At 34.4% G+C, this 24991-nt stretch overlaps 1 protein-coding gene across 2 annotated transcripts in view; it reads left to right on the plus strand.

Moving 5' to 3' along the window:
- Positions 1-23812, plus strand: part of KIF5B (kinesin family member 5B) — a 35539-nt gene extending 11727 nt beyond the window's left edge. The window contains exons 6-26 of one of the 2 annotated variants that reach the window (XM_015812025.1): positions 1500-1555; positions 1637-1724; positions 3064-3188; positions 3524-3628; positions 3909-4054; positions 4645-4793; positions 5414-5607; positions 7052-7120; positions 7986-8192; positions 10458-10601; positions 11149-11337; positions 12902-13019; positions 14297-14358; positions 14451-14560; positions 16814-16915; positions 17690-17750; positions 17839-17910; positions 18010-18114; positions 19426-19642; positions 21061-21212; positions 21436-23812. In XM_015812025.1, the coding sequence (XP_015667511.1) occupies positions 1500-1555; positions 1637-1724; positions 3064-3188; positions 3524-3628; positions 3909-4054; positions 4645-4793; positions 5414-5607; positions 7052-7120; positions 7986-8192; positions 10458-10601; positions 11149-11337; positions 12902-13019; positions 14297-14358; positions 14451-14560; positions 16814-16915; positions 17690-17750; positions 17839-17910; positions 18010-18114; positions 19426-19642; positions 21061-21197 (2456 nt within the window). In that variant the 3' untranslated portion in view covers positions 21198-21212; positions 21436-23812. The remainder of the gene's footprint in view (positions 1-1499; positions 1556-1636; positions 1725-3063; positions 3189-3523; positions 3629-3908; positions 4055-4644; positions 4794-5413; positions 5608-7051; positions 7121-7985; positions 8193-10457; positions 10602-11148; positions 11338-12901; positions 13020-14296; positions 14359-14450; positions 14561-16813; positions 16916-17689; positions 17751-17838; positions 17911-18009; positions 18115-19425; positions 19643-21060; positions 21213-21435) is intronic. The other variant, XM_015812026.1, reaches the window with a different exon arrangement.
- Positions 23813-24991: the final 1179 nt, after the last annotated feature.

Raw genomic sequence — 24991 nt, forward strand, 5'->3', positions numbered from 1 at the left:
GCAGTTTGAATAGTTGTTGTCACTTCAACTTAGCAGTGTGATTAGAAAAAAGTATAAAATGTAAAATTCATGTGAATACAGTATTTTTCCTAGGAAAGAAAGCTAAGGAATTTAAAACTTAGTGGGAAAAAACAATAATGGACTTAAATTTTAATAGCAAATTTTACAAATGTCAAGTTTGTAACCAATTAGAATGGAATGGAATAGAATAGAATAGAATAGAATAGAATAATAACTTTATTGTCACTTTGAATGTACACTAATCGGATACATTAAAATGAAATTTTGTTTCATACAGCTCTCAAAGGGTCACCACCTCCAATATAGACTACATATATATGACAAAAATAAATAAATACAGAATTATGCATATGCCCACTTATATTATATGACATAGAGAAACAACACAGTCTAGTTTGGGTTATGTAAACATGAGCATGGCGAAAAAACCGAATCTTACGAGTTTACCAGAGGGATGGCATAGGGAACAAAGCTATTACAGAATCGGGTAGTCCTGCTAGAAATACTCCGAAACTCCCAGAGGGGAGCAACAGAAACAGACGGTAAAGTGGGTGTGTGGGGTCTCTAACAATGCTTTGAGCTCTAAGCACACAGCGCTTATAAGCAGCATCCTGAATACCAAGGAACAAGCTTCCTATGATCTTTTCTGCTGCCCTTACCAATCTCTGTATGAAGCTTCTATCTGAGGCTCTGCTGCCCCCAAACCAGAGAGTGATGCAGCTTATTAAAACGCTCTCAATCGTGCCTCTGTAAAAAGTGGCCAGGACAGAAGAGAAAGATGTGCTGTCCTCATCCGATGCAGGAAATGCAGACGCTGGTTTGCACGCTTCACTAAGGATGACATGTGGAGAGACCAATTCAGATTGTTAGTTATCTGCACCCCCAGATACTTAATGCTGTTGACCACCTCTACAGCTGCATCCTTGGTACTGAGTGGAGTATGTCTATGCCGGCTCTTTCTAAAATCTTTCTAATCTCTAATTAAATGGAGGTCTACTTTTGTCTAATAAAGGAATAATTACATTATGGAATAATTGCTACAAAATGGCATTAAGGTAGTATTAAACAAATCCAGAAGTATTTGTGGAGAATTATGATTGTACCACAGTTATTAATATGACAATAGTTTATGTCCCCAGTTATAAGTATGTCCAGATAGTAGCAAGAAATGGCTTTTATTATTGTACTCTGTTTTTCAATCAAAGGTATCTCTTATATCAAGTCAAAATCAGAATATGCTAGGAAAGAGGGCGGACACGGGGAGGGGGGGTTGCCGGGCTGTTTTGCAATATTAATGTATGTCTATGTTTGTATGTTAAAATTAACAATATTGAAGTCGTATTAATGTATGTTTATATTTGTATGGGGGGTTATTTTGAAATTAATAAAAAAATTAATAACAAAACCAGAATATGCTTAGTTCTAGGCATCCCTATTTAATGAGTAAATATCAACTATTGTAATTTTTTTCCTGTTAGTTTCAAAGACCAATCTTTCTGTTCATGAGGACAAAAACCGAGTACCTTATGTGAAGGTGAGTATAAGATCTGAGTATGTATTTTGCATTCTTTAGATGTAATTTGTTTAATTATTATGTTAAAATATATTTTCATAGGGCTGCACTGAACGGTTTGTATGTAGTCCAGACGAAGTTATGGATACTATAGATGAAGGAAAATCAAACAGGCATGTAGCAGTTACAAGTAAGTGATTTGTTGTAGTTTAATTTTTAAAAAAGTCAGGTTATTCTAATTAAGAATTAGCATTTTTTCCAGTGGGTAACTATCTAAATTATATATACTTTTTAAAATTTCTACAAAAGATAAAATATAAAAACCAGCAAAAAAGCAACTAAAAAGGAAAAATGTTGGGGAGGAATGTCCAAGAAATAAGAAAAAAAGAAAGGAAAATAAGAAAAATGTCATGAAATCCCAAAATTAAAATTTCATTTCTTTCAGCTTCAAGTAAAAAGTCCAAGATGGACCTCCACATAGAAACAAAACCAGATGAAGTTTTTTCTTTAATCAGAGTAGTTAGCTTCGCCATCTCAGCCAGATCCATTAACTTCACCACCCATGCTTCAATTGTGGGAATCTGGGCTCTTCTATTTCTATGCATACAAAAGTCTCCCTGCTCTTACTAAATATAGAAACAAAGTCCCATGTTTTTTCTCAAGCTGCTTATCCATCAAACCTAAAAGAAAAATCTCTGATTTCAATTGCACACTTGTTTTAAAAATTCTCTGAATGAAAGCACATATCTGATCCCAATAATTCAGATAACTACCTAGATTATAAATGCATATAATAGAAATAAAATTAATTCAGTTTTAAATATTGGCCTAAATTTTACCCTTTCCCGTGTTTCTCTTCTATGGCAGGGATAATTGGTTTTCCTGAATGAAATGGGAATGAAAATATACTGGCAATATGTTACAATCCATTTTCTCCTGGTTGTTAGTGACTGAAAAAGGGCTGCTTTGGCTTTTTTTTTTTTATAGCGATGGAAATCTTTTCCTTCAAGGAAAATAATTCTCTACAACATTTTCAATAATTAAGTAGCAGTGATTTTCCATTTCCTATTAGGAAGACCTAGTTGCCCATAGAGATACTTTAGGGCTACGATTCTTTTACATATACAGGTTATAAATTGCATGTATAATTCAACATATTGAAGGACACCAGGATGGAAAGATTTTAAGAATTTTACAACTGAATCCTTCCTTATTTGGGAGGAGGGGGGGAACAAGCCATTTCTGTGGTGTTATCTAGATAGCCACAAGGAATCAAGCTTGACGTAAGAGCATCTGGTTGTTTTATATACTTCCTTATTGCAATGACAAATAAACATGGCTTTAAAAATAAAAAAAATCAGTTTTGTAGATTTGGTGCAGTTCTTTTTGATGAAGGAATATATTGTTTTTTTACTAGAAGTATTGATTTATTCTGTTTTGATTGATGAGACACTTATAATTCAATTATCGAGTAAAGGCTGTTGACAGAGAATGGACATTTATAAAGCCTTAAAACTGTTCTTTTACAGATATGAATGAACATAGCTCTCGAAGTCATAGCATCTTTCTCATTAATGTAAAGCAAGAAAACACTCAAACAGAGCAGAAATTGAGTGGAAAACTTTTTCTTGTAGACTTGGCAGGTAGTGAAAAGGTAATATTTACTGTTTTAAAAAACATTTCTAGATTATTTGTTGATTCATTTTATAATGTTAACACTGCATTTTAATATGGGCTACATGCACTTGCAATATTCTTCTAAACACTTGCTAGAGCTTTCCTTTTAAAATGACATGTAACTTACCTATAGACTTAGCAGATCCTCCATAATTTTGAAAAATTACCAGGAACATAGTTGGGATGAGGGTACATGGGAAGAAATGTTATAATGGGAAAGGCAAATACTATATTGTATGTGCGTTTCTAACTACAGTCCAAAATTTGTAAAATACAGATTGATTAGCCTTACAATTTTTTACATTATTCTAGGTTAGTAAAACTGGAGCAGAAGGTGCAGTATTGGATGAGGCTAAAAATATCAACAAATCTCTGTCAGCTCTTGGAAATGTCATTTCTGCTTTAGCTGAAAATAGTGTAAGTATGTTAGTGATTTGCAAATGCTTGATGCAAATTGCTTAATTTCAGCTAGGAAATTTGTTATGTTAATTCCTTTCATTGCTTTAGTATGTGTTGAATATTTTAATAAGTATAATAAGCTCAATTACATTATGCATAATTATAGTAAAATTACATAGAACTTCCTGCTGAAAATACCATACCAAATTAAACTTAAATGATTCTTGGTTTGGGAAAGTACAAAATATTCTCACCTGTCTGTAATAGGGTATAGTAAAAACCTTTTTCTTATTTGCAGACATATGTTCCATATCGAGATAGTAAAATGACCAGAATTTTACAAGATTCCTTAGGAGGCAATTGTAGAACCACAATTGTTATTTGCTGTTCCCCATCATCTTACAATGAATCTGAAACAAAATCTACACTGTTATTTGGTCAGAGGTGAGTGAATAACCTTAAGCATGAGATTGTAAAAGCAGAATGATTACACTGAAGCAGACTTTAGACTTCCACAAAACTTGATGATGCAAGTTTTGAGCTGTTGTGTATATAAAATATACTTGTACATGTATTTTTGCCTAATGTTTGTTTCACTAAAATATTTTTCTTAAAGCTTGATTCTGTAAGTTCCTTGTCAATAATTATAATCAGAAATAGAAAGTTAGACCTTTGGGGATACATTTCTGATTAATTTATTTTGGGGATACAAAAATACAACTTGATGTATATTTGGGATACAAAGTTATACATAAACTGAAGTTTTTTCACCTGGCTTATGTTGCCACACTTCTATTTGCAACTAGTATTATTTTCTGCTATATGGCTGAATTGAGCTTTTCACAATCATACAAAAGATGAACTAGATACAGTGTGCCATGTTGTGAAGCTGCATAAAGGTGACAAAACTATGTACATATTGTTTTAATTGTTCAGAAAAGGGATTAGGGTTGAAGATAGGGTTGAAGATTAACATTTAAATTTATCAGTTTAAACAATCCTATATTTAGTTAACCTTGCAACTGCCTTTATAGAGCCAAGACTATCAAGAATACAGTGTGTGTTAATGTAGAATTAACTGCAGAACAATGGAAGAAAAAATATGAAAAAGAAAAAGAGAAAAACAAAACACTGCGTAACACGATCCAGTGGCTTGAAAATGAGCTCAGTAGATGGCGCAATGGTGAGTTACAGTCTTTTATTCTGAGATAATTTTTTATTAAACGTGAAATGGCATTACTGTAGCTTTTGATTAAAAATAACTCATATGATGTAATGGGACTTCCAAGGCATTTTCAACCTACTACAGTTGTCTTAGTCTTAACAGAATGCCTTTTTTCAGCATAGCATTGAAATTAAGTAAAATTCTCTACAGTGTTGCAGCTAAATATATCTAGTGATTAGGCGGAAGTCTTATGAAAATATCAGAGTATCAGTGACATTATGTTCCAGTATTAAATTGTTTTATATTTCATCTGTGCATATATGGACATTCTGTATTCAGTCCAGAAAGACAGTATTTCTTGTGTATCTAGATCAGATATGTCAAACTTGCGATGTCACATCGCGCAACGTATCGGGACGGTTTTGCCATTGCCGGCAATGGGGTAGGCGTGGCTTCTGGATGATGCGTCTGACCCGCTGGCCAGCAGTTTGACACCCCTGATCTAGATGGCATTTATAAATATGAATAATGGAATTTCAAAAAAAAATTCATGATATAAATATTTGTTTAAAGTGAAGTCAGTTTTTAACATTTTCTTCCTGAAAGTAATTATATCCTGGGGAATTTCTGTTTTAAAGGTGAGACTGTACCTCTTGAGGAACAATTTGACAAGGAAAAGGCTAATTTGGAAGCATTTGCTGTGGATAAAGATATTACGATCATTAATGATACCCCGACTCCTACTATTGGAGTGATTGGCAATTTTACTGATGCTGAAAGGAGAAAGTGTGAAGAAGAAATGGCTAAAGTGTATAAACAGTTAGATGACAAGGTATGTTTTACAAGCTATATATTGTGTATTTATGTATTTAGAGCAGGCATGTCAAACTCGCGACGTCACATGACGTCGCGCAACGTATCGGGCTGGTTTTTCCATTGCAGGCAATGGGGTGGGCATGGCTTCCATGTGACACATCTGGCCCGCGGGCCGGCAATTTAACACCCCTGCTTTAGAGAAAACATACAGGAAAGGGAATAGACTTGAATTATGACCTTTTTGCATGAATGTTGGAGTTAAAGGTTGCCTGCTGAATGCAATTAAGTGGTATATAATGGAATACCTAGTGAACATCAACATTGAGCAGGGAGTTAGTCAAGGACCTATTGTATATATTTATATACAAATGAAATGCTTGTAGCAATTTACTTATTTATTTAAAACATTTATATAGCTGCCTATCTTCCAATCATCTCTAGGTAGCACCCAGTCAAAAGTTAAAATAATATATAAAATCATACTTAAACTTTAAAACTAAACAGATTAAAACATTAAAAACAAGAAAGACCTGGCTCTGGGTTTACCTTCTAATGTGCAATCTTATCCTACTGCTTGGGAGATAAGCCAGGTCTTCAAAGCTTTATGGAAGGCTAAGAGGGTAAAGACTGCCAAACTTCAAGGGGCAGATTGTTCCAGAAGGCAGGGGTTGCCAAGTAAAGGCATGCTTCTTACCTCCCATAAGATGGTAATATTTAGGGGAAGGACTAGAAGTGTGCCCACCATAAAGTTAAAGTTATATTGGTTGAGGGCTGTAGGATTGTATGTAAATTATTCCATATTTTTGGCTGAACCAGGAAGATTTGGGGTGCATGATAGATTGTATGATGCAATGAGAACTATGGATCTGAAAATTAATACATCAAAGACCAAATTGTGTTTGACAGAGAAAATGGAATGAATAATTGCAAGTTATTGATCACTCAAATTAATTTGATTCAATTTATTCAATGCATGCTGTTTTGTAAATTGGCAGTCCTACTTATTACCATTGATACTGAATGGCAGATATAGATAAATATATCTATGCTTCAAACTATCAAAGGAGGTGCTGATCTAAGAGGTATGTTTTTGAACTGAGCATTCACATTCTGAAAATCTGACAGGATCTAAAGAACCTCTATGAGCATCTTCAAAATTTGGGTCAGATCTAGTTTATTATTACTGTTTCTGTTAAGACAAAACAAATGTGATAGAACTGCTTCCATCCTATCTCATAAATATTGCATTGAAATTTTAGATTTGAAAGGGAGACCTTCCTGGCACTAGGAACACTTCTTATAAAGTTCTCTTAAATGTTAATAAAAGCTACATGACATGTATAACATCTGACTATGCTTTTTGGACACTGATTGTTTTCTTAATATTAAATAGTATTAATAAACTGCTTATTTTAATGAATTTTACAGTTGAATAATTATCTTTTCCCTTTTTTATTCAGGATGAAGAAATTAATCAACAAAGCCAATTAGTGGAAAAACTAAAAACACAGATGTTGGATCAGGAAGAGGTGACTGTTGCTACTGTTTACATATTGTGAATAGAGGAAAAGCATAATGGTGCAAAATAAATTGTAAAAAAGTGATTTATGTTACTAAAGTATGAGAAACTAAAGTATGAGAAATATAGCCCTTGGTGTCAATATTCAAAAGAAGATTCTATAGTTTTGATTATAATACTGGTTTCTATTGACCTATGTTACAAATCATTGAATGGAGATGATGATGATGATGATGATAATGTTGGAAGGGACCTTAGAAGTCATCTAGTCCAACCCCCTGCTCAGGCAGGAAACCCTATACCATTTCAAACAAATGGCTGTTCAGTCTCTTCTTAAAAACTTCCAGTGTTGGAGCATTCACAACTTCTGGAGGCAGGTTATTCCACTGATTAATTGTTCTATCAGGAAATTTCTCCTTAGTTCTAGGTTGCTTCTCTCTTTGGTTAGTTTCCATCCGTTGCTTCTTGTCCTGCCTTCAGGCGCTTTGGAGGAAAGCTTGACTCCCTCTTCTTTGTGGCAGCCGCTGAGATATTGGAGCACTGCTATCATGTCCCCCCTCGTCCTTCTCTTTATTAAACTAGACATACCCAATTACAGCAGCCTTTCCTTATATATTTTAGCCTCCAGTCCCCTAATCTTTATTGCTCTTCTCTGTACTCTTTCTAGAGTCTCAACATCTTTTTTACATTGTGGTGACCAAAACTGGATCTGTAAATAGAGCCTGACAAGATTTAAAATAGTGAGCAGTGTCATTACAAAGCCTTAAAATAAATTGTGTACACTAATAATCAATGACTCTAAGCTTCTGTAATATGTTCATTGTTGCTTAAGAAATAGGTATTAAAAATATTTACTATTGACTGTTTTTTTATAGCTTCTAGCATCCACCAGGCGGGACCAAGACAATATGCAAGCTGAACTAAATCGCCTTCAAGCTGAAAATGATGCTTCTAAAGAAGAGGTAAAAGAGGTTCTCCAAGCCCTTGAGGAACTTGCTGTCAACTATGATCAAAAGTCACAAGAAGTTGAAGACAAGGCGAAGGAATATGAAACACTAAGTGAGGAATTGAATCAGAAATCGGTAAGATAATAGAAGGGCTTTCTTCAATAAATCAAACTTTGGTTGTCAGGTGACACTATAATTATTAATTGAAAGCCTCCTATGTGGTTTTCTTCCTAAATCAGAGGTCCCCAACCTTTTGGGCACCAGGGACCGGTTATGTGGAGAGAGGTTTTTCCGTGGACCGGAAGGGACATGGTTTTGTGTGCTGTCTGCATCCTGCGGATGGGGTTTTGCTTGTTTGTGCAGACCGGTTGCTGGCATGCTGTGGCCCGGTACCGGTCCATGGACTGGGGATTGGGGACCCATGTCCTAAATAATACTGTTTATTTATATTTATTGTATTTAAATGTTTTAACCATCTAATTGTTTTATACTGTTATTTATAGCATTGTAATCTGTCCAAAGTTGCTTGATAATGAGATGGGCCGCATAAGAATTAAATAAATAAGCTGTCCAGCTTACTGTTACTTTGATTCTGGGTGGCTATGTTAACTATATATGTTATTATTAAAATCCATATATGGATTAATTTATAAAAATAGATACGTTGGGTATCTGATGTTCAGGTTAAATGATTAAAGATGATATGAACATTGCTTTAACTTGCACTAATATAACTTCATTTGAAAATATTTCTATATGCCTTCCTAATAGAAAAAAAGGAATATGATATAACTTTAGAGAGATCAAAGTATATTTTTACTTACAACTGCTGTAAAAAATATCAGAAGCTACTTCTTTATATTTTCTTTCTTTTTTATTTTTCTTAAACTTTTTCCTTTTCGTGCACTTTTTGCTTTTTCTTTGATTTAATTTTCTTTCCCCCCTTATTTTATATTATTTTATGTTAGCTTTTATCTTTTTGTATAAATGTTTTGATAAAAGTTATATATAACTAAATGTTTTCTTATTAATAATATAATTCAAATGTAAAGACCTTGCTGCCTTTATGTTCTAGGTATAAAGTGTCACCCATTGCTCTAATTAGTAATTAGTAGTATTGCTGCTAGAACAAATTTGTGTTTAGTACTTTCAGAGATACAACCTGTGAGAACAATTGAAAGTTTGAGGCAGTGCAATGTTATAATACCTCCAGTCTTTCTCATTTGCAGTTTAACACATGCTTCATAGACTGTACACTCTAGTTAATGTTAGTGACATACAAGTCAATATTAATGAGAAATTGAATAAAAGGCAGAAATCGAGTCCCAAATGTCAAATTGCACATTCCTCACTTCAAAATACAATAAAATACTCTATTCACAGAAAGCAAACCGATGGTTCTCAGGAAGATAGCATACAGCCTCTGTATTTTTGTTTTATTTATTAAAAAATATGTATGGATCTGTACAATCAGTTACAGTAGTGCCTTTCCACATTGCTTTGGGTCTTTACAACTTTGAATACCAAAAAATTTGGTTCTGATAACATGCATTCATAAATGTAATTTGTACACTTGACCAGCTTTGTGTAATATACATCTTATTTAAAGATCCCCCTATGGATTGTATCTATGATACACAGCTTCCCAGAGGGCTACATTTAATTATATGCCTTATATCATGGGCTTGTTGTATCTTGTCTGATTTTCACTGACATGTTAAGAAACTTCAAATAGAAGTTTGTATTTGGGAATTTAAGGTTCTGCATACCCTTTTTTAAAATATAACTTATTCTCAATTTTTGATTTTAAAATGATTGTCTTCATACACATTGAAATGTAAAACATTTTAGGATGATAATAAATTAATTGCAACTTCTAGGCTATAGAACTGGTTAATAATTAAGTTCAAATGCCAAAATTAAATAGATGAAGATGCAAGAGTTAAATGTGGGAATTCCATTTTCTGCTTCCAGCAGTTGTTCTGAGATAATGTTTTTCTTGAACAGCACTGTCCAAAGGTTACAATAATCAGAGAAAGCTCTGAGCAGCTAAGAAATAAATAAAAAGAAAAGCAACCAATACTTTGGGGTTTATGGGAGTTGGTAGTTGTTTTTGTACCTTCAATAGCTTGACTGAATAATTGTGCCTAATGGCTTTAATGATGACTGTCAGCGAGGCAGAAGCTTTCATGATCATGCCAATCTTCTGGAGTACAGTGAGAATAATCCTAGAATCTATCATTCCTGAGCTCATAGAACTTAGAAAGAATGTTCCTTTAGGAAACAACCTATGACTACTTGAATGAAAATTGAAACTCTTGGAATTAAAACAGAATTCTTGAATTGATTTTTGGCTTCTGATAACATTATCTGGATAACGATATTTTTTTTCTGTTCCAGATAACATTAGCTAGTATAGATGGAGAGCTTCAAAAACTTAAAGAAATGACCAATCATCAGAAAAAACGTGCAACTGAAATGATGGCATCTCTGTTAAAAGATCTTGCAGAAATAGGAATTGCAGTTGGAAACAATGATGTAAAGGTAAGCCATCTAATGAACCATTAAGATTCCAAATCCATCCTGTCCCTAAGTGGCACATCCCTATCATTGTATGTCTTCTCTTTTTATTATTAATTTATCATTAGAATACTCATAGTATTTTTTCATGAGAAATATTGCATAAACGTATGCATTTCTTTTAAGACAATTTTAAAAGTATGCTGACATTTCCCATGAAAGCATGTTATTTTGATGGCAATATAGCACACTATTGATAACCATAGTTTATAAGAGATCAACTGTAGATATTGTGAAAAGTGAAAAAAGCAGTTTTAAAACAAATACTTTTATGGAAACAGTGTTAAATCGTAATGCCCCAAATTTGCCAAATGGAAATGGAGTTAGATATAGGTTGTACGTCACTTTTGCTACAATCTCATTTAAAATAGAATTTCATAATTAAGAATGTGGTTGACACTTGAATAGGAAGGAAATGGTTTGATGCTAATAATATATGAACTCAAAATAAGTTACTGGATTATTTTATGAACTTTCAAATTTTGGGAGCTAAACAGTAGTTCTTTCTTAGCAGCCAGAAGGAACTGGTATGATAGATGAGGAATTCACAGTTGCAAGACTCTACATTAGTAAAATGAAATCTGAAGTAAAGACTATGGTAAAACGATGTAAGCAGTTAGAAAGTACGCAAATAGAAAGCAATAAGAAAATGGAAGAAAATGAAAAAGAACTAGCAGCCTGTCAGCTTCGTATTTCACAGGTAAGTTTGATTTTGTTTGTTAAATACTTTGTAACAACCTTGTCCAATGTGATGTTCTTCAATAGCCATCCTACCTGGGAATTTGAGGATCGTGTTTAGTATAGTACAAGGGCATAGGACGGGTGTCAAACTGCCGGCTCACGGGCATCATAGCGAAACCGCACCAACCCCATTGCCAGCAATGGCAAAAAAGTCACGATACATTGCAACATGTCACGTGACGTTGCGAGTATGACAGACCTAGCATAGGAGAAGGAGATTAGGGTCCCCTAATTTTAAAATGGTTATTCATTTTCCATCCCATCTGCTCTTCCTGTACAGAATAGAAGGTTAGCATTCTGTTGCCTATGAATGTGCTGAGTCCTTATTGGGCTTGAAAATATTTTAAAATATATTTTCTGAATGTTTGAAAATCTTAGGATTCCTCTATATCCACTGATACTTTGTGTGCTCGATATACCATTTCTGGTACAAAAATAATGGGTATACACTGGAAATGGAACAACTTTTTTAAGCTGAATATTAAATTTTATTTGCTTGAACATTGTAGCTCAAATGGGTTTGAATTTGGTGGAGTTTTTACACAATTAGTATACAAAATCTCAGCAATTTTCATATTTTAAGCTTAGGTTACAGCTCTCAGTATATCTAAGCTACAGTTGTAATAAAGTGTATCTTATTGGCTTCTATAAGTTCAACTTTTCCATCTAAACAAAAGAAAAATTGCAATTATAATATTCAAAGGAAATAATTGTGTCAAATGCTGGCTATACTCCCAATATTGTCAGAAAATATGCAAGGAATCTAGATAACTGATTGTTTTTTTTATTATGGCACAATGTTGTTGTTTTTTGTTTCCCAGAATGGCTTTAAAATCCTAATGAAAGCCTTAGTAAGCACTTTTAAGGTAGAAAGGGAATATACTTGTCCCCATTTGGATAATGCAAATTGTTTTTATAATGGAGCAGTTTAAACAATGCAAGGGATTTAATAGATTTCCATATTCTTGGACTTTCTCAAGTGTAATTCCCACATTCCTATGTTACACCTTGGTGTATCATTAGTGTTTCTTGAATAAAATTCCCTCTTATGATTCACTAATAGAGCAAGGAAAGACATTAAAAATGGCTGAAACTGAATTATTCAAAGGAGGACACATTTGGCTTTGCATAATATAGATGATACAGAAAGTATTCTTAGATAGATAGATAGATAGATAGATAGATAGATAGATAGATAGATAGATAGATAGATAGATAGATAGATAGATAGATAGATAGATAGATAACCTTTATTGTCATTTTTTACTGTGGGCACATTGGCGCATATTAAAAATGAAATTTTGTTGCTTGCTCTCAAAAGTGTACACATACATAATACACATTTAAACATGCTATATACAACATGTATAAACCTTCAACTTAGTCTTTAAGTATTCTGTAAATTGTTCAATATATGTTTTTCCTGATGTGCGTTTTGATATTTTATTTAAACCATCAGTTTTCTAAATCTCTGATACATGTCTCTAATTCATTGAAATATCAATCCTATTTTCATCTTGAAGCATGAAGCCAAGATCAAATCACTTACAGAATATCTTCAAAATGTGGAACAGAAGAAAAGACAGCTTGAAGAGTCTGTGGATTCTCTTAATGAGGAGCTAGTTGGGCTCCAAACCCAAAGTATGTATTGCTTTATTTTGCTGTTTTTATGTGCATGGTTAAGAATATGAGGTTGAAGTTTTAAATTATGGTAACCGGTACATCTCTACGATAAGGGAATGGTACTGTATTTGCTAGTAAGCATGTTTTAATCACATATGTAAGGGGGTATATTGATATTAAAGTGATAAATTAAGCCTAGGACGACAAGTTCAAGTCCTTAGTTGGCTATATAAGCTCTATAGATGACTATGAATTAATCACTCTCTTGGCATACTTCACCTCACAGGATGATTTCATTAGAACAAGTTGGGGGAAGTTATTATGCTTTGAGCTGGTAAAGAAAATAATATATAGGTAATCCTTGCTTACCACCATCTGTTCAGTGTCAAATCAAAGTTATAAGGGGGCTGAACAAATGGTACTTCCAACCAGTCCCTGAAGTGGCAGCCATTGCAGTTCTTATGATCAAGATTTGGGTGCTTGGCAGAGCACTACACAGCAATACTTCTTAGTGGTGGCGGTGGTGGGACAGATGTAGAGGCCTGAGGCCTTCAGCAGTCTCAGCTGGCTGCCACCACCCTTCAGCCTTTACTTTAGTCCCAGTGGTGCTGCTGCCAAGGAGTGCTGCTTCTAGCATCACAACATGGTGGGCCAGAGTGCAAAGCTCTATCTGCCCCTGTCATCTGTGCTTCACAGGCCTGCTGCATACACTTGACTTATACTGTCTTCCCTTATTGCTGATGGTCTTATGCAAGGCAATTGCTGACCAGGCCAGAGCTTCTTCCCAAGTCTATTCATGTTGTTCCTCAAACAGCACATGCCATCCTCATGGTGCTTTGGAAGGCTTGGAGAAAATTGAAAAGGCAGAGGAGGCAGTCCCTTACCAAGGCTCAGGGAAGGGAGTAAGCCTGGAATGACTTGGATTGGGGTTGGCCCATGCCTAACAGCCACTGAGATGCTGTTAACAATGGTAATGGGGATGGGATTACTGTTGCTAAGTGATGCAGTCACATGATGTCATGCTTTATGATAGCTTCACTTAGTGATTGAAATTCTACTTTAATTACTATCATAATTCAAGGACCTATAACTCCAATGAATAAATTATGTGTGTGAAAGACAGGTTGACTAGTGAATTTCTCAGAAATATCTACTAAAGCAGAATTCCTTAATGGGTTGCCCACTAGTTTGATCATTCAGGATACTTGTATTTATGTAAGGTACAAGTATTAGAGGACTTTTTATACTATCTGATTAAGAGTTTTAAAGATGAATTTCTTTCCTTTCTTTACTAGAAAAAGTTCATGAAATGGAGAAGGAACATCTGAACAAAGTTCAGACTGCAAATGAGGTCAAGGCAAGTCAACCTACATTTAAATTTTTTTTTAATGAATTAACTTCAGTGTTTGTCCTTATGCTGTAAAATAACCAGAATATTTGATTCTTTAGCAAGCAGTTGAGCAGCAAATCCAAAGTCACCGTGAGACTCATCAGAAGCAGATTAGCAGCTTGAGAGATGAGATTGAGGCAAAAGAAAAATTAATTACTGATTTGCAAGAGTAAGTTTTGCGCACTGCTTTGTTGTAATGAGTGGGATTGGTGGGAATAACTTATTTTTGCTTATGAAATAGATTTTTAAGTGCACTATTTTCTTTGATTTTACATACTTACATATCAGCCTTTTTTAGGAGGTAGATAAAACTTTTGTGACCACAGTGGCCAAAAACATCTTTTCTATATTCATTGTTTTCAGTTTTGCAGTTTTCCCCCCCAAAATTAAAAAGCATAGTAGAAATAAAATAAAACATCCACTTCAAAGAAATAATGACATACTTCAAGTCTAGGTAACAGAATGGGTTCTTGTTCAGAACTGGATCTATTCCACCTTGTCACCTGATTTGATTGAAAGATTTGTAATCGGTTATGGTAGAGGTCCCGAACCTATGATTCGTGGCCCATGCTGGGCCGTTGCCTATTAGCCACCAGGCCGCAGGACAGGCTGGCCAGTGCGCGCATTCACCCCCACTTGCGCTAGAGACCGCAGACCATTTGTGCATGTGCACACAGTGGTGGTGGCTAGCGCCTGCATGCCTGCACAAGCAGGGCCAGTAGCACGCATGGGTTGTGCAGACCGTTTGCTCAGGTGCACGGCACTAGTAGAGGTGGCTAGCGCATGTGTGCATGCGCAAATCGGCCACTAGCTATGCGGGTTGCGTGGCTCATTTGCGCATGCACAGTGCTAGCAGAGGCGGCGGCTAGCACCTGCACGCAAACGCAAATGGGGCTACTAGTGCCACCCAGGTGCGTGCTGCCCCGTTCGCATGCAGCCCTGTGAACGCGGGTGCAAATTTCCCAGCTGCTCTCTTTCCCTCTGGGCTGCCAGCATGAAAAGGTTGGTGACCTCTGGGTTAAGGAAAATAGTTCGTCTGCGGGAAGTGATAATAAATACTCTGTATCCATCAGCATGGAGAACAATGCTAAATGCGAGATAAAGCAGAAACCATCACTTCTGCTCTCACCTTGCAAAGTGAATTGAATTTCCCTGTTGGAGGGAAGCATGACTGATGAAAGGGCAGGAGCTGCTGTACAGTTTCCCAGTAAGAGAAAGTGTGAAACAGCAACTAAAGATTGCTTCCTTCCTTTGCTTTTTTTGTGATGAGAGAAGGCATTCAACAAATGAAGCCATATTGTGAAGGGAGAAGGTCAGTGTTCTCCTGCCCGATTGGAAAGGACATAAGACATTTTGAAGGAAAGTCTGCCCTTTTCTGCCTTGCCAGCCTGTATTTCCCCCCAGTTAACCTTGTAGGATCTTTGAACAAATTGATTTCAAGAGTGATTGTACTTGATTTGTGCCGCTTTATATGTTTTGGCTAAGATGTGAACAAGCCAAATAGTCTTCTTGGAAATATTGGATTTGAGCTACAGATCTTGCTGCAGATAACATGGAGGAGGCTTAATTGAAATTTTGTAAGTTAGAATGGGCATTAACTTCCACATTCCTACTATAATATAACAATTTTTATTTAAAATCAATTAAGTTCATCTGGTATATAAGATAAGATAACCTTTATTGTCATTTTTTTTACTCTGGGCACAACTGCACACATCAAAATGAAATTTAATTGCCCGCTCTCAACCTGAAATATATACATAAAGATACTATATACAACATATGTATAGACCCACACCCCTATATATACATAACAAATAAATATTAAATACTGTTCATCTTGAATATATAACGGAAGGAGGAAGCTTGAGAGTTCACAAGGTTAATGCTGTATGGAATGAAACTATGGCTGAATCTGGATGTTCTGCTTCGGATGCCACGAAGCCCCCTCCTCCTAGAAGGTAACAAGGAAAACAGGTCGTGGAGAGGATGTGTAGTGTCCCAGATAATCTTACGGACCCTGCTCAAGCAGCGCTTCTGTGCTATGTCCTGGATGGGAGGGAGAGAGCTGCCAATGATCTTTTCGGCCATTCTCACCACTCTCTGCACCGCCTTCCTGTCTGAAGCAGTGATGCTTCCAAACCAGACTGTGATGCTGTATGACAGGATGCTCTCAATTGTCCCCCTGTAGAAAGTGGTCAGGACAGGGGAAGGAAGATGCGCTTTTCTCATGCGACGCAGGAAATGTTCAGAAGTGTTAGGGATTAAACCGGTTATCAACTGGTTCCAAAATAAGTATTAGGGCCTATATGGTTGATTGTCATCTTGGTTTTGAAATATCAAAATTGGTAATCAATTTAATATGTCATAAAATAAATAATCACCCTTGCTCGCCTCACTTAATTTTTGTTTCTGTGTTCAGTCAAAATCAGAAGATAATATTAGAGCAGGAACGGCTCAAAATTGAACATGATAAGCTGAAAACTGTGGATCAGGACAAAAGCAAGAAATTGCATGAACTTACGTAAGCAAACACAATTTATATTTAGATATATTTATAATATAATAAAAATTTGTCAATGCTGTTCATTTTGGTATATTTTTCAAGAAATTGGCTTCCAGGCCTCTGACTTCCAATTTGAGATATTGTGTTCTTTTACCATCTTATATTTTCCTACAAATGGTTGTTAATTAGAAAATATTTTCAAACTAATTTAAAAGCTTCTGTTCTTAGAAGTTCTGGAACTTATTTAGAACTGGATTTTAGTAAATATTAATTAATTTTTTGTTCATTATCTTTCTCTTACAAAGAAAGATAGAAGAGATATAGCTTGTCCTTAGTAATTGCTAGTATGCCAGGTTTAGGTTAGTTCTGAGATAGAAGAAGGGTGTAATTAGTGAGTTTTAGCAGGTGGCTGATTGTGCCATTCTTCCAACAATATAATTGTTTTAAAGATGGATTATTTTGCATTTGTTCCATTACATTTCATGCAATATACATACATGCTTCTGCAATATTTATTGCAAGTGCATATGTTAAATAATATAGATAAAATGCCAAATAATTTCATTTGTTTGGGTGATAGCTTCCAAAGTATTGTGGAATTCCTTCTGTATAAAGGAGGTCAACATTGTTTTTTAATCAATATTTTTCTTATGTAAATCAAAGTTTAAAATATGGAATCTATTTATATGTTTAATGTAGTAGTGTAGGTTTTATTTTTCATATTATTTAAAAGTCCCCAGAGAGTTGAGAACAAGTACTAAAAGTTTAATGAATTTTAATTGATGATTTCAGTGTTATGCAAGATAGAAGAGAGCAAGCAAGGCAAGACCTAAAAGGTTTAGAGGAGACTGTGGTAAGCTGTATATTATGAAAACAATCTTTGAAATTCTTGAACTACTTTACTAAGAGTAGTCTTAATTCTTATACTCTTATGCTGTTAGGCCAAAGAACTTCAGACTCTGCATAATCTCAGAAAACTCTTTGTTCAAGATTTGGCCACCAGGGTTAAGAAGGTAATGTCACAATCAGTTCTTTATTTAAAAATGAATTTAATATTTTGGATTTTCATTCTGCAATAATCTGAACTGCAAACGTATCTCTTTTTATCAAAGAGTGCAGAGATTGATTCAGATGATACTGGTGGAAGTGCTGCTCAGAAACAGAAGATTTCTTTTCTAGAGAACAATCTTGAACAGCTCACAAAAGTCCACAAACAGGTAAAACTGTGATAATCTTATATTTTTGTTTGCATTATTTAAAAGAGCTAGATAACAATGGTTTTATAAAATTTTGTAGCTTTATTCTCTAACAAAATTCTTACATAGCTTCCTAAATAACCCTCAGTAATAAAGAGAGATCAATGGATATATCAAACATCATTAGTGGATCAACTCTACATATAATGTTCCCCCCATACATGGCAATCAATCAACATCTAGTTAAACTGGAATTACTTCCTTATCAACAATAGCAACCCAAAAGCAACTAAAGTGCAATTATTAGAGAAAGAGAACCACTTCTCCCAATAAGCCACACAGCTGTCAAGACACAAACAGAACCACCAATTTATCAGTCAAATGATCTACTGACAACAGGGCATCAGTCACTTGCAAATTAGTATCTACTTAAGAGGATAAATCCTATTCAAGGACCTGCAAAGTAGGCAAGATAGTTGGATATATAATGCCTACTAATCAAGAAAATTTATTTCTTCAAAACTCCTGCACCAATGAGGTTACATAAAGAGTCAGTTTGATCTAGTTATTATTATACCAGGCTAGAGAGCAGGAGTTTGTGAGTTTTAGCCCAATTTTAGGCATGAAAACCAGCTGGGTGACTTTGGGCCAGTCATATACTTTCAGTCCAGTTCACCTCATAGGGTTGTTGTTATGGGGAAAACGGGGAGAGAGGAATATATGCTTTGAGTTATTTATAAAAATAAGAAAGGTGGAATATAAATAAACAAAAGCCAAGTTTGCAGAAAATTAATAATGTGATATGTCAGTTCTGAGTTACATGGATTTGCTGCCATCACAGCCAGTATTGTATCCATGTTAAGAGTTGGAGTTACAATCATTACTGATTATTAACCATAGTTAGTAAGACATATCAGATGTCAAGAAGCTTTTCTGTTTCTATTATGATATTTACTCAGTCTAAGATTTTGACAATTTATTCATTTTCTGAGCTGTTTGTGTTAGTAGATAGTATAAATTTCAACTTTCAGAATCAATTTGGATAAGGTAGTTTGGGATTTGTGAGGGTTCCAGTTTAATCCTTAAGCAGCTACTAGAGTTGCTGGTGGAAGGGGGGCTTAGATTAAAATGAGTAAGTTCTTTAAAATATCTTATAGGAATCAAATGGAAAAATCAATAATATTATGTTTATGATTGATTCATTTATGTTGGTTTTATTAGAATGTCGAACATTTATTTTGTGTGATAGAAAAGGTTTACTGCATACTTATTAGAAATTGTCAATAATCTGGAAAAAATTTTGCACAAATTCACCCACATATATATGTCCAGTTGGTACGTGATAATGCAGATCTTCGTTGTGAGCTTCCAAAACTGGAGAAACGGCTTAGAGCTACGGCTGAAAGAGTTAAAGCTTTGGAATCAGCATTAAAAGAAGCAAAAGAGAATGCTTCCCGAGATCGCAAGCGATACCAGCAAGAAGTAGACCGAATTAAAGAAGCAGTGAGATCAAAGAACATGATCAGAAAGGCACATTCAGCACAGATTGGTAAGTAGAACAAATGAAGCATAAACATGATGTGCTTACACACTACAGATTTTAAAATAACGGAATATAACAAATGTGCATATTATTGGACTGTTAATCCCTTAATTTTACTTGGGTTGTTGCGGGAGAAATTTTGAAGATCTCAAAATATGTTTTGTGTATAGCAATAATTAAAATACAGCAAGTATTTTTTACAGTACAAAGGAAATGAATGACTTGTACTTGCAGTTAAAAATATGGAAGGAAAGGGAAATAAAAGAGGAGAGAAAAACACTAATTCTTTTAATAGAATCCAGTACATAATGTTGCTGGAACGAAAACCACAACAGAAAAACTGGTGGCCTTTGGCACAATAGAGGGAATTGGACGTTCAGGGAGAATTGAATCCAATAGCATGGAAAATCTATGATTGCCTGAAAAATTAGGTTTTAGCTAATTTTAACTGAACCTCTTGGAATTCGCATTTTCACATCTTGGTATATATAAATGTTCTTTAATGTTTATGGATTATAAAGAACAGAATGCTTCCTTTCTCTCCCCCTTCCCCGAGAAGGGTTTTATATAACTGAAGTAGGATATAAACCTCAGTAATAATAAATCTCACTTCAGAAAAGAACCTCGCACCCCTTGAAAATATTGTGGGATACAGCACATAGAAATAAGGCCTGCCAGTGGAAAGAGAAGCTAGTGCAAATATATATATATATAGTATTTGCTGCTTTATCTATCAAAATCTGATAGTGTGACGCTATCTTGTACAATTTGCCTATTGAAGTACAGATAGATAGATAGATAGATAGATAGATAGATAGATAGATAGATAGATAGATAGATAGATAGATAGATAGATATAGATATAGATAGATAGATATAGTATTTGCTGCTTTATCTATCAAAATCTGATAGTGTGACGCTATCTTGTACAATTTGCCTATTGAAGTACTCATGTAAAAATCTTTGTTTAATATCCTGCATTTCAATTTTTTTACAATGCATCATAGAATATTGTCATTCCACATTAAATATAAACATAAAACCCCCATCATTTGTGACACATCAAGATATGTTTTTCTTGTCTAGCATTACCTACATTAGATCTATGTAATAACTAGCTCACAGCAGTGTAAACCTTAATGGCCAGTCCTGAAGACACTGAAAGTCCCTTAGTTCATTGGACAAAAGAACCTATAATAGGAAAAAAGAAAGCAAAAATTAGTTAATTACAAATGTTCAACTTATTGTAAAGAACCATCTTCAACTGAAATATGTTGAAATACTTTTCTGGAACTTAAATGTTTCCTGCTTCCATTTAATCTATCATATTGATCACATTTTAATTTGTCACATTTATTATTATTATTTATTATTTAAATTTATATACCGCCTTGCTTTATCCTTTACACTTTTTTTTCATATAGCTAAGCCTATTCGTCCTGGTCAACATCCAGCTGCTTCTCCAACTCATCCAAATGCAATTCGTGGTGGAACTGCTTTTACCCAAAATAGTCAGCCAGTTGCCGTACGTGGAGGTGGAACTCGGCAAGAGAAAGCATGAATTTTGATGATCAAGGTTGGTTGATTACTTTAAACTGGTAGTTTACAAAAAGGAATGAATTAAAAACATACCAGAATTGTACACTAGGATTAGAATCATATAATCATTACTGACATCATGGAGACTGTATATTTAATGAATAAACATATTTAGTTATGAATATTTGTGTAAAGTTACATTTTGGGGACTAACAATTATAAGCACGTTTCATTTATGCATGTTCTTTGGTTATTTCTAGATGGTGAGAAGTACATACAACATGATCAAAATTGGATATTGCGCAATGAGAGTCATTCCTTGAAAATTAGAAAATTATATAAATTTGTACCATCTGTACAGCTCTCCTCATTTTTGGATTTGGCTAATTGAATCCCAGCAAATTAGATTTTTTTTCTTTTTGGAAAAATTGACGTATAACTTAAAATGTAGGTCTCATTACATGATCTGTCGTTCACGTCTTAAATTTAGTCTGCACTGTGCCAAGTTGAATGTATGTTAAGCAACATCTTAAAATTTCCTAGTTTAATTTATGTATATTTAATGGTCCTAGGAAGTGTGGAGCTATGTTGAAATAAATTTTGAACTTTACCACTTTAATTACACTACTTGACCCACTCTTGAATTAGAACAACACTGTACATTAATTTTGCCTATATGGCTGTACATTAATTTTGCCTATGTGGCTGTATAGAGACTAAGACTAAAATTATTTGTACAGTATGAAATTACTGAGATGTGCTTATGACGACTGTTGCCTTTAGGCACTGAACTCTCAAAAACATAGAACTAAGGAAGTGTTTTTGTAAGGCTATGTAACTGTTTAGTTAAATATCTCTTACTGGGTTATTGAGTTAATACTGTGTATAGCAAGTAGTAAATATAGATTGACATGGAAAGATTTGGCAATGACTTTAATTTGTCCTATTCCTGACTATACACAGAATAGCATGATGAGATGAAAAATTCTGCTTCCTCTTGATGAGCCTATCCAATCATCAGAGCTGTATAAATTTGGAGGAGAAATCGGGAATTTATTTTGCATTATTTGTATTTCTTACTGTAATAAACTTTATTCTATAAGAAAACTATACAATGCTCTGTAAATGACAGTCTAGAGTAGTCTGCAAAGTACAAATTTGATTTAAAACCCGAAAATAAGAATGGATTCATTAGTTTTCAGCAAACTAAAAAACAGAAGCAAAGTTAATTGTTTAAAAAGATCAGAAATATTAGATGACTATGGAAATTGAGCTGAACTTTCATTGTAATTAATTTGTAAATCTAGACTTCTGTAAATGTATGTTTTCCAGACATCTTGTCAAACAAATTAATTACTTTTATTTGTTTTTACAAAAAATCCCAAACCCTATTTTTTAAAAATGAGAGTTTTACCCTATAGAATGGCACTTCAGGAAATTCAAATAATACCTTTGATAGGAACTTCCTGCACGATAAATTCTAAAGACAATTCTCATAACAATTGTAAGGTTTGTTAGGAGTAGAAGAATAAACTACAGCAGTGGAGATGCTAAATAACTGCTTTCCTGGAATGCATTTATGCTAGTTTTATATCTTGCTACAGTAAGTTCACAAGCACTTGGGGATAAAGGTTTTCTGAAGATTTTTATGACTAACTTTTTTACAAATTAAAGTATTTATATTATGATGAAACTTAATGATAGAAAAATTAGGCTTTTTCCCAATAACCTCTGATTTGTGATTTTTAAAATAATTTTTAGAGTCTGGATTTTTTTCTTAATCAGCCAAGCTGTTGATAGTTTTGGAATTGACCTAACACAGTACTGTGTTTAAAATCAACCCTCCAGATATAAGATGAAAAGACCTCTGCAACATAAGATAGGATTTGTACAAAGGGAAATGGATATTTAAGTAATAGTTCTTAGTATTTTCAATTGCAATAGCCCATGTCACTTTCTCAACAGTAACTATAATGTTCTAATCCCGATTCAGTTTGCACAATTCAAATTTGGTTTCTTGGCAGGATATTCAATGAAGCAGGATATTTTCTCATGGTTGTTTATGGTAGTTTCATTCCTGTAAGTAATGTATCACAGGTTTTGGTGCTGATATGGCTGTGTAAATTAAATAAACTGTACCTAGCATGCACCTCAATATGTACATTTTTTATACCTGGAGGTTTTTTTTTATTTTAATCCAATATGAAGTTTACTAAGAATTGCAACTTAGACTCCCTTTTAATTCTTTGGATCACCTGTGGTATGTTGCATGACAGGACAACTGATAGTTTTGCAAATTTAAAATCTTCAGTCTACATTAGAATTGTTAAGTGCATTGAAGTTTCAATTTATGGTCCTTGAATCTTCTGTTTCTCTAGCTCATTTTTTAAAAATGGCTTAGGATAAGAGTTGACTAACATGGAAGACATTACTTATGGAGATGAACTAAATAATCTCCCTAACATTACTGATACAATTATCTCTAATTTAGACATGAAATGAAAGAGTTAGCCTATTGGCACATTGGTTTATTCTCAATATATCAGGATAAATAAATGATTTGGACAGGATGCCATATAATTAACTACTTGCATGCTGTAGATGTTTTGTGTCTCAAATAAAGAAAATCTTTGAATTCTAGTGAAATTCATTGAGATGTAATTTAATTCTCAAGTAGAATCTCTCATGACATATTAATATATAGTATATTAAGGATTCATATTTACTACAATCAATATTCTGCTAAGATTAATTCTGGAAAGAGTCTTCAATAGGAAGCATTAAAATTTTCTCCTCACTGCAAAGGGGAATTCATATTCAACAATACATAATTTTGTATGGATACTTGTAGAATCATTCTGTGTAGGCCCAAATATTTTATTGTTGATCTCGGGTTTTCTCGCCCAAACCGGCTCAAAGCTGAAACATCTCTCTATTTTCCCTAGAAAGGACCCCTTTCCTTCAACTTGTAATTCTGCCATAGTACCAAAGACCAAGAAGCATATACATGAAGCATATAGTATCTTCATTCATTTGAACATGAGTATGGTCTCAATCATGCAAACCTCTGCAGTAGTTCTTGACTTACAACCATTCATTTAACAACCATTCAAAGTTACAATCGCACTGAAACAAAGTGACGTATGACCCATTTCCATTCCCATGGTCACATGATCAAGATACAGGTCCTTGGCAACTGGAATGTATTTATGATAGTTGCATTGTCTCAGGGTCATGAGATCGCCATCTGTAATCTTTTCGGCTAGCTTCTGACAAACATTAAATGGGGAGAAGCCAGATTTTTTTTTAACAGCCACATGATTCACTTAACCACTGCAGTGATTCACTTAAGTATAGCAAAAAAGGTTATAAAAGTCACTTAACAACCATCTTGCTTAGCAATGGAAATTTTGAACTCAGTTGTGATTGTAAGTTGAGGACTACCTGTACAAAAGTATATAGTTTTCATAGATTTAGCATTCAGATTTGAACATGCATCAGTCTTGCTCATGTGGTATTCAGACGCCTTGATATAAACCTGAAATTCAAGCCTGAATCTTCCATCTGTTGAGGGAGGATATTTAATTCAGATTTCTAAACCTTCCATACTCTTCCAAGAACAACTGTGTAAAGCCAACTTGTCATGTAGGTGCTAGACTTTTTATTTCTGAAAAATTGCCCCTAATGTACCATGCAAGAGGTAAGTGGCACTTAGACTGCCCTTCAGGGAAACTGCATGCTAAAAGCTAGATGGCTTTCCCAGAATGAGCCCCATTACTGCACTCAAGAGTGTAGAAGATGAAGAAAGAAAAAAGA

This window comes from Protobothrops mucrosquamatus, unplaced genomic scaffold (assembly GCF_001527695.2).
Source record: "Protobothrops mucrosquamatus isolate PMUCROS unplaced genomic scaffold, P.Mucros_1.0 scaffold61, whole genome shotgun sequence".
In the NCBI taxonomy this organism is placed as follows: Eukaryota; Metazoa; Chordata; class Lepidosauria; order Squamata; family Viperidae; genus Protobothrops; species Protobothrops mucrosquamatus.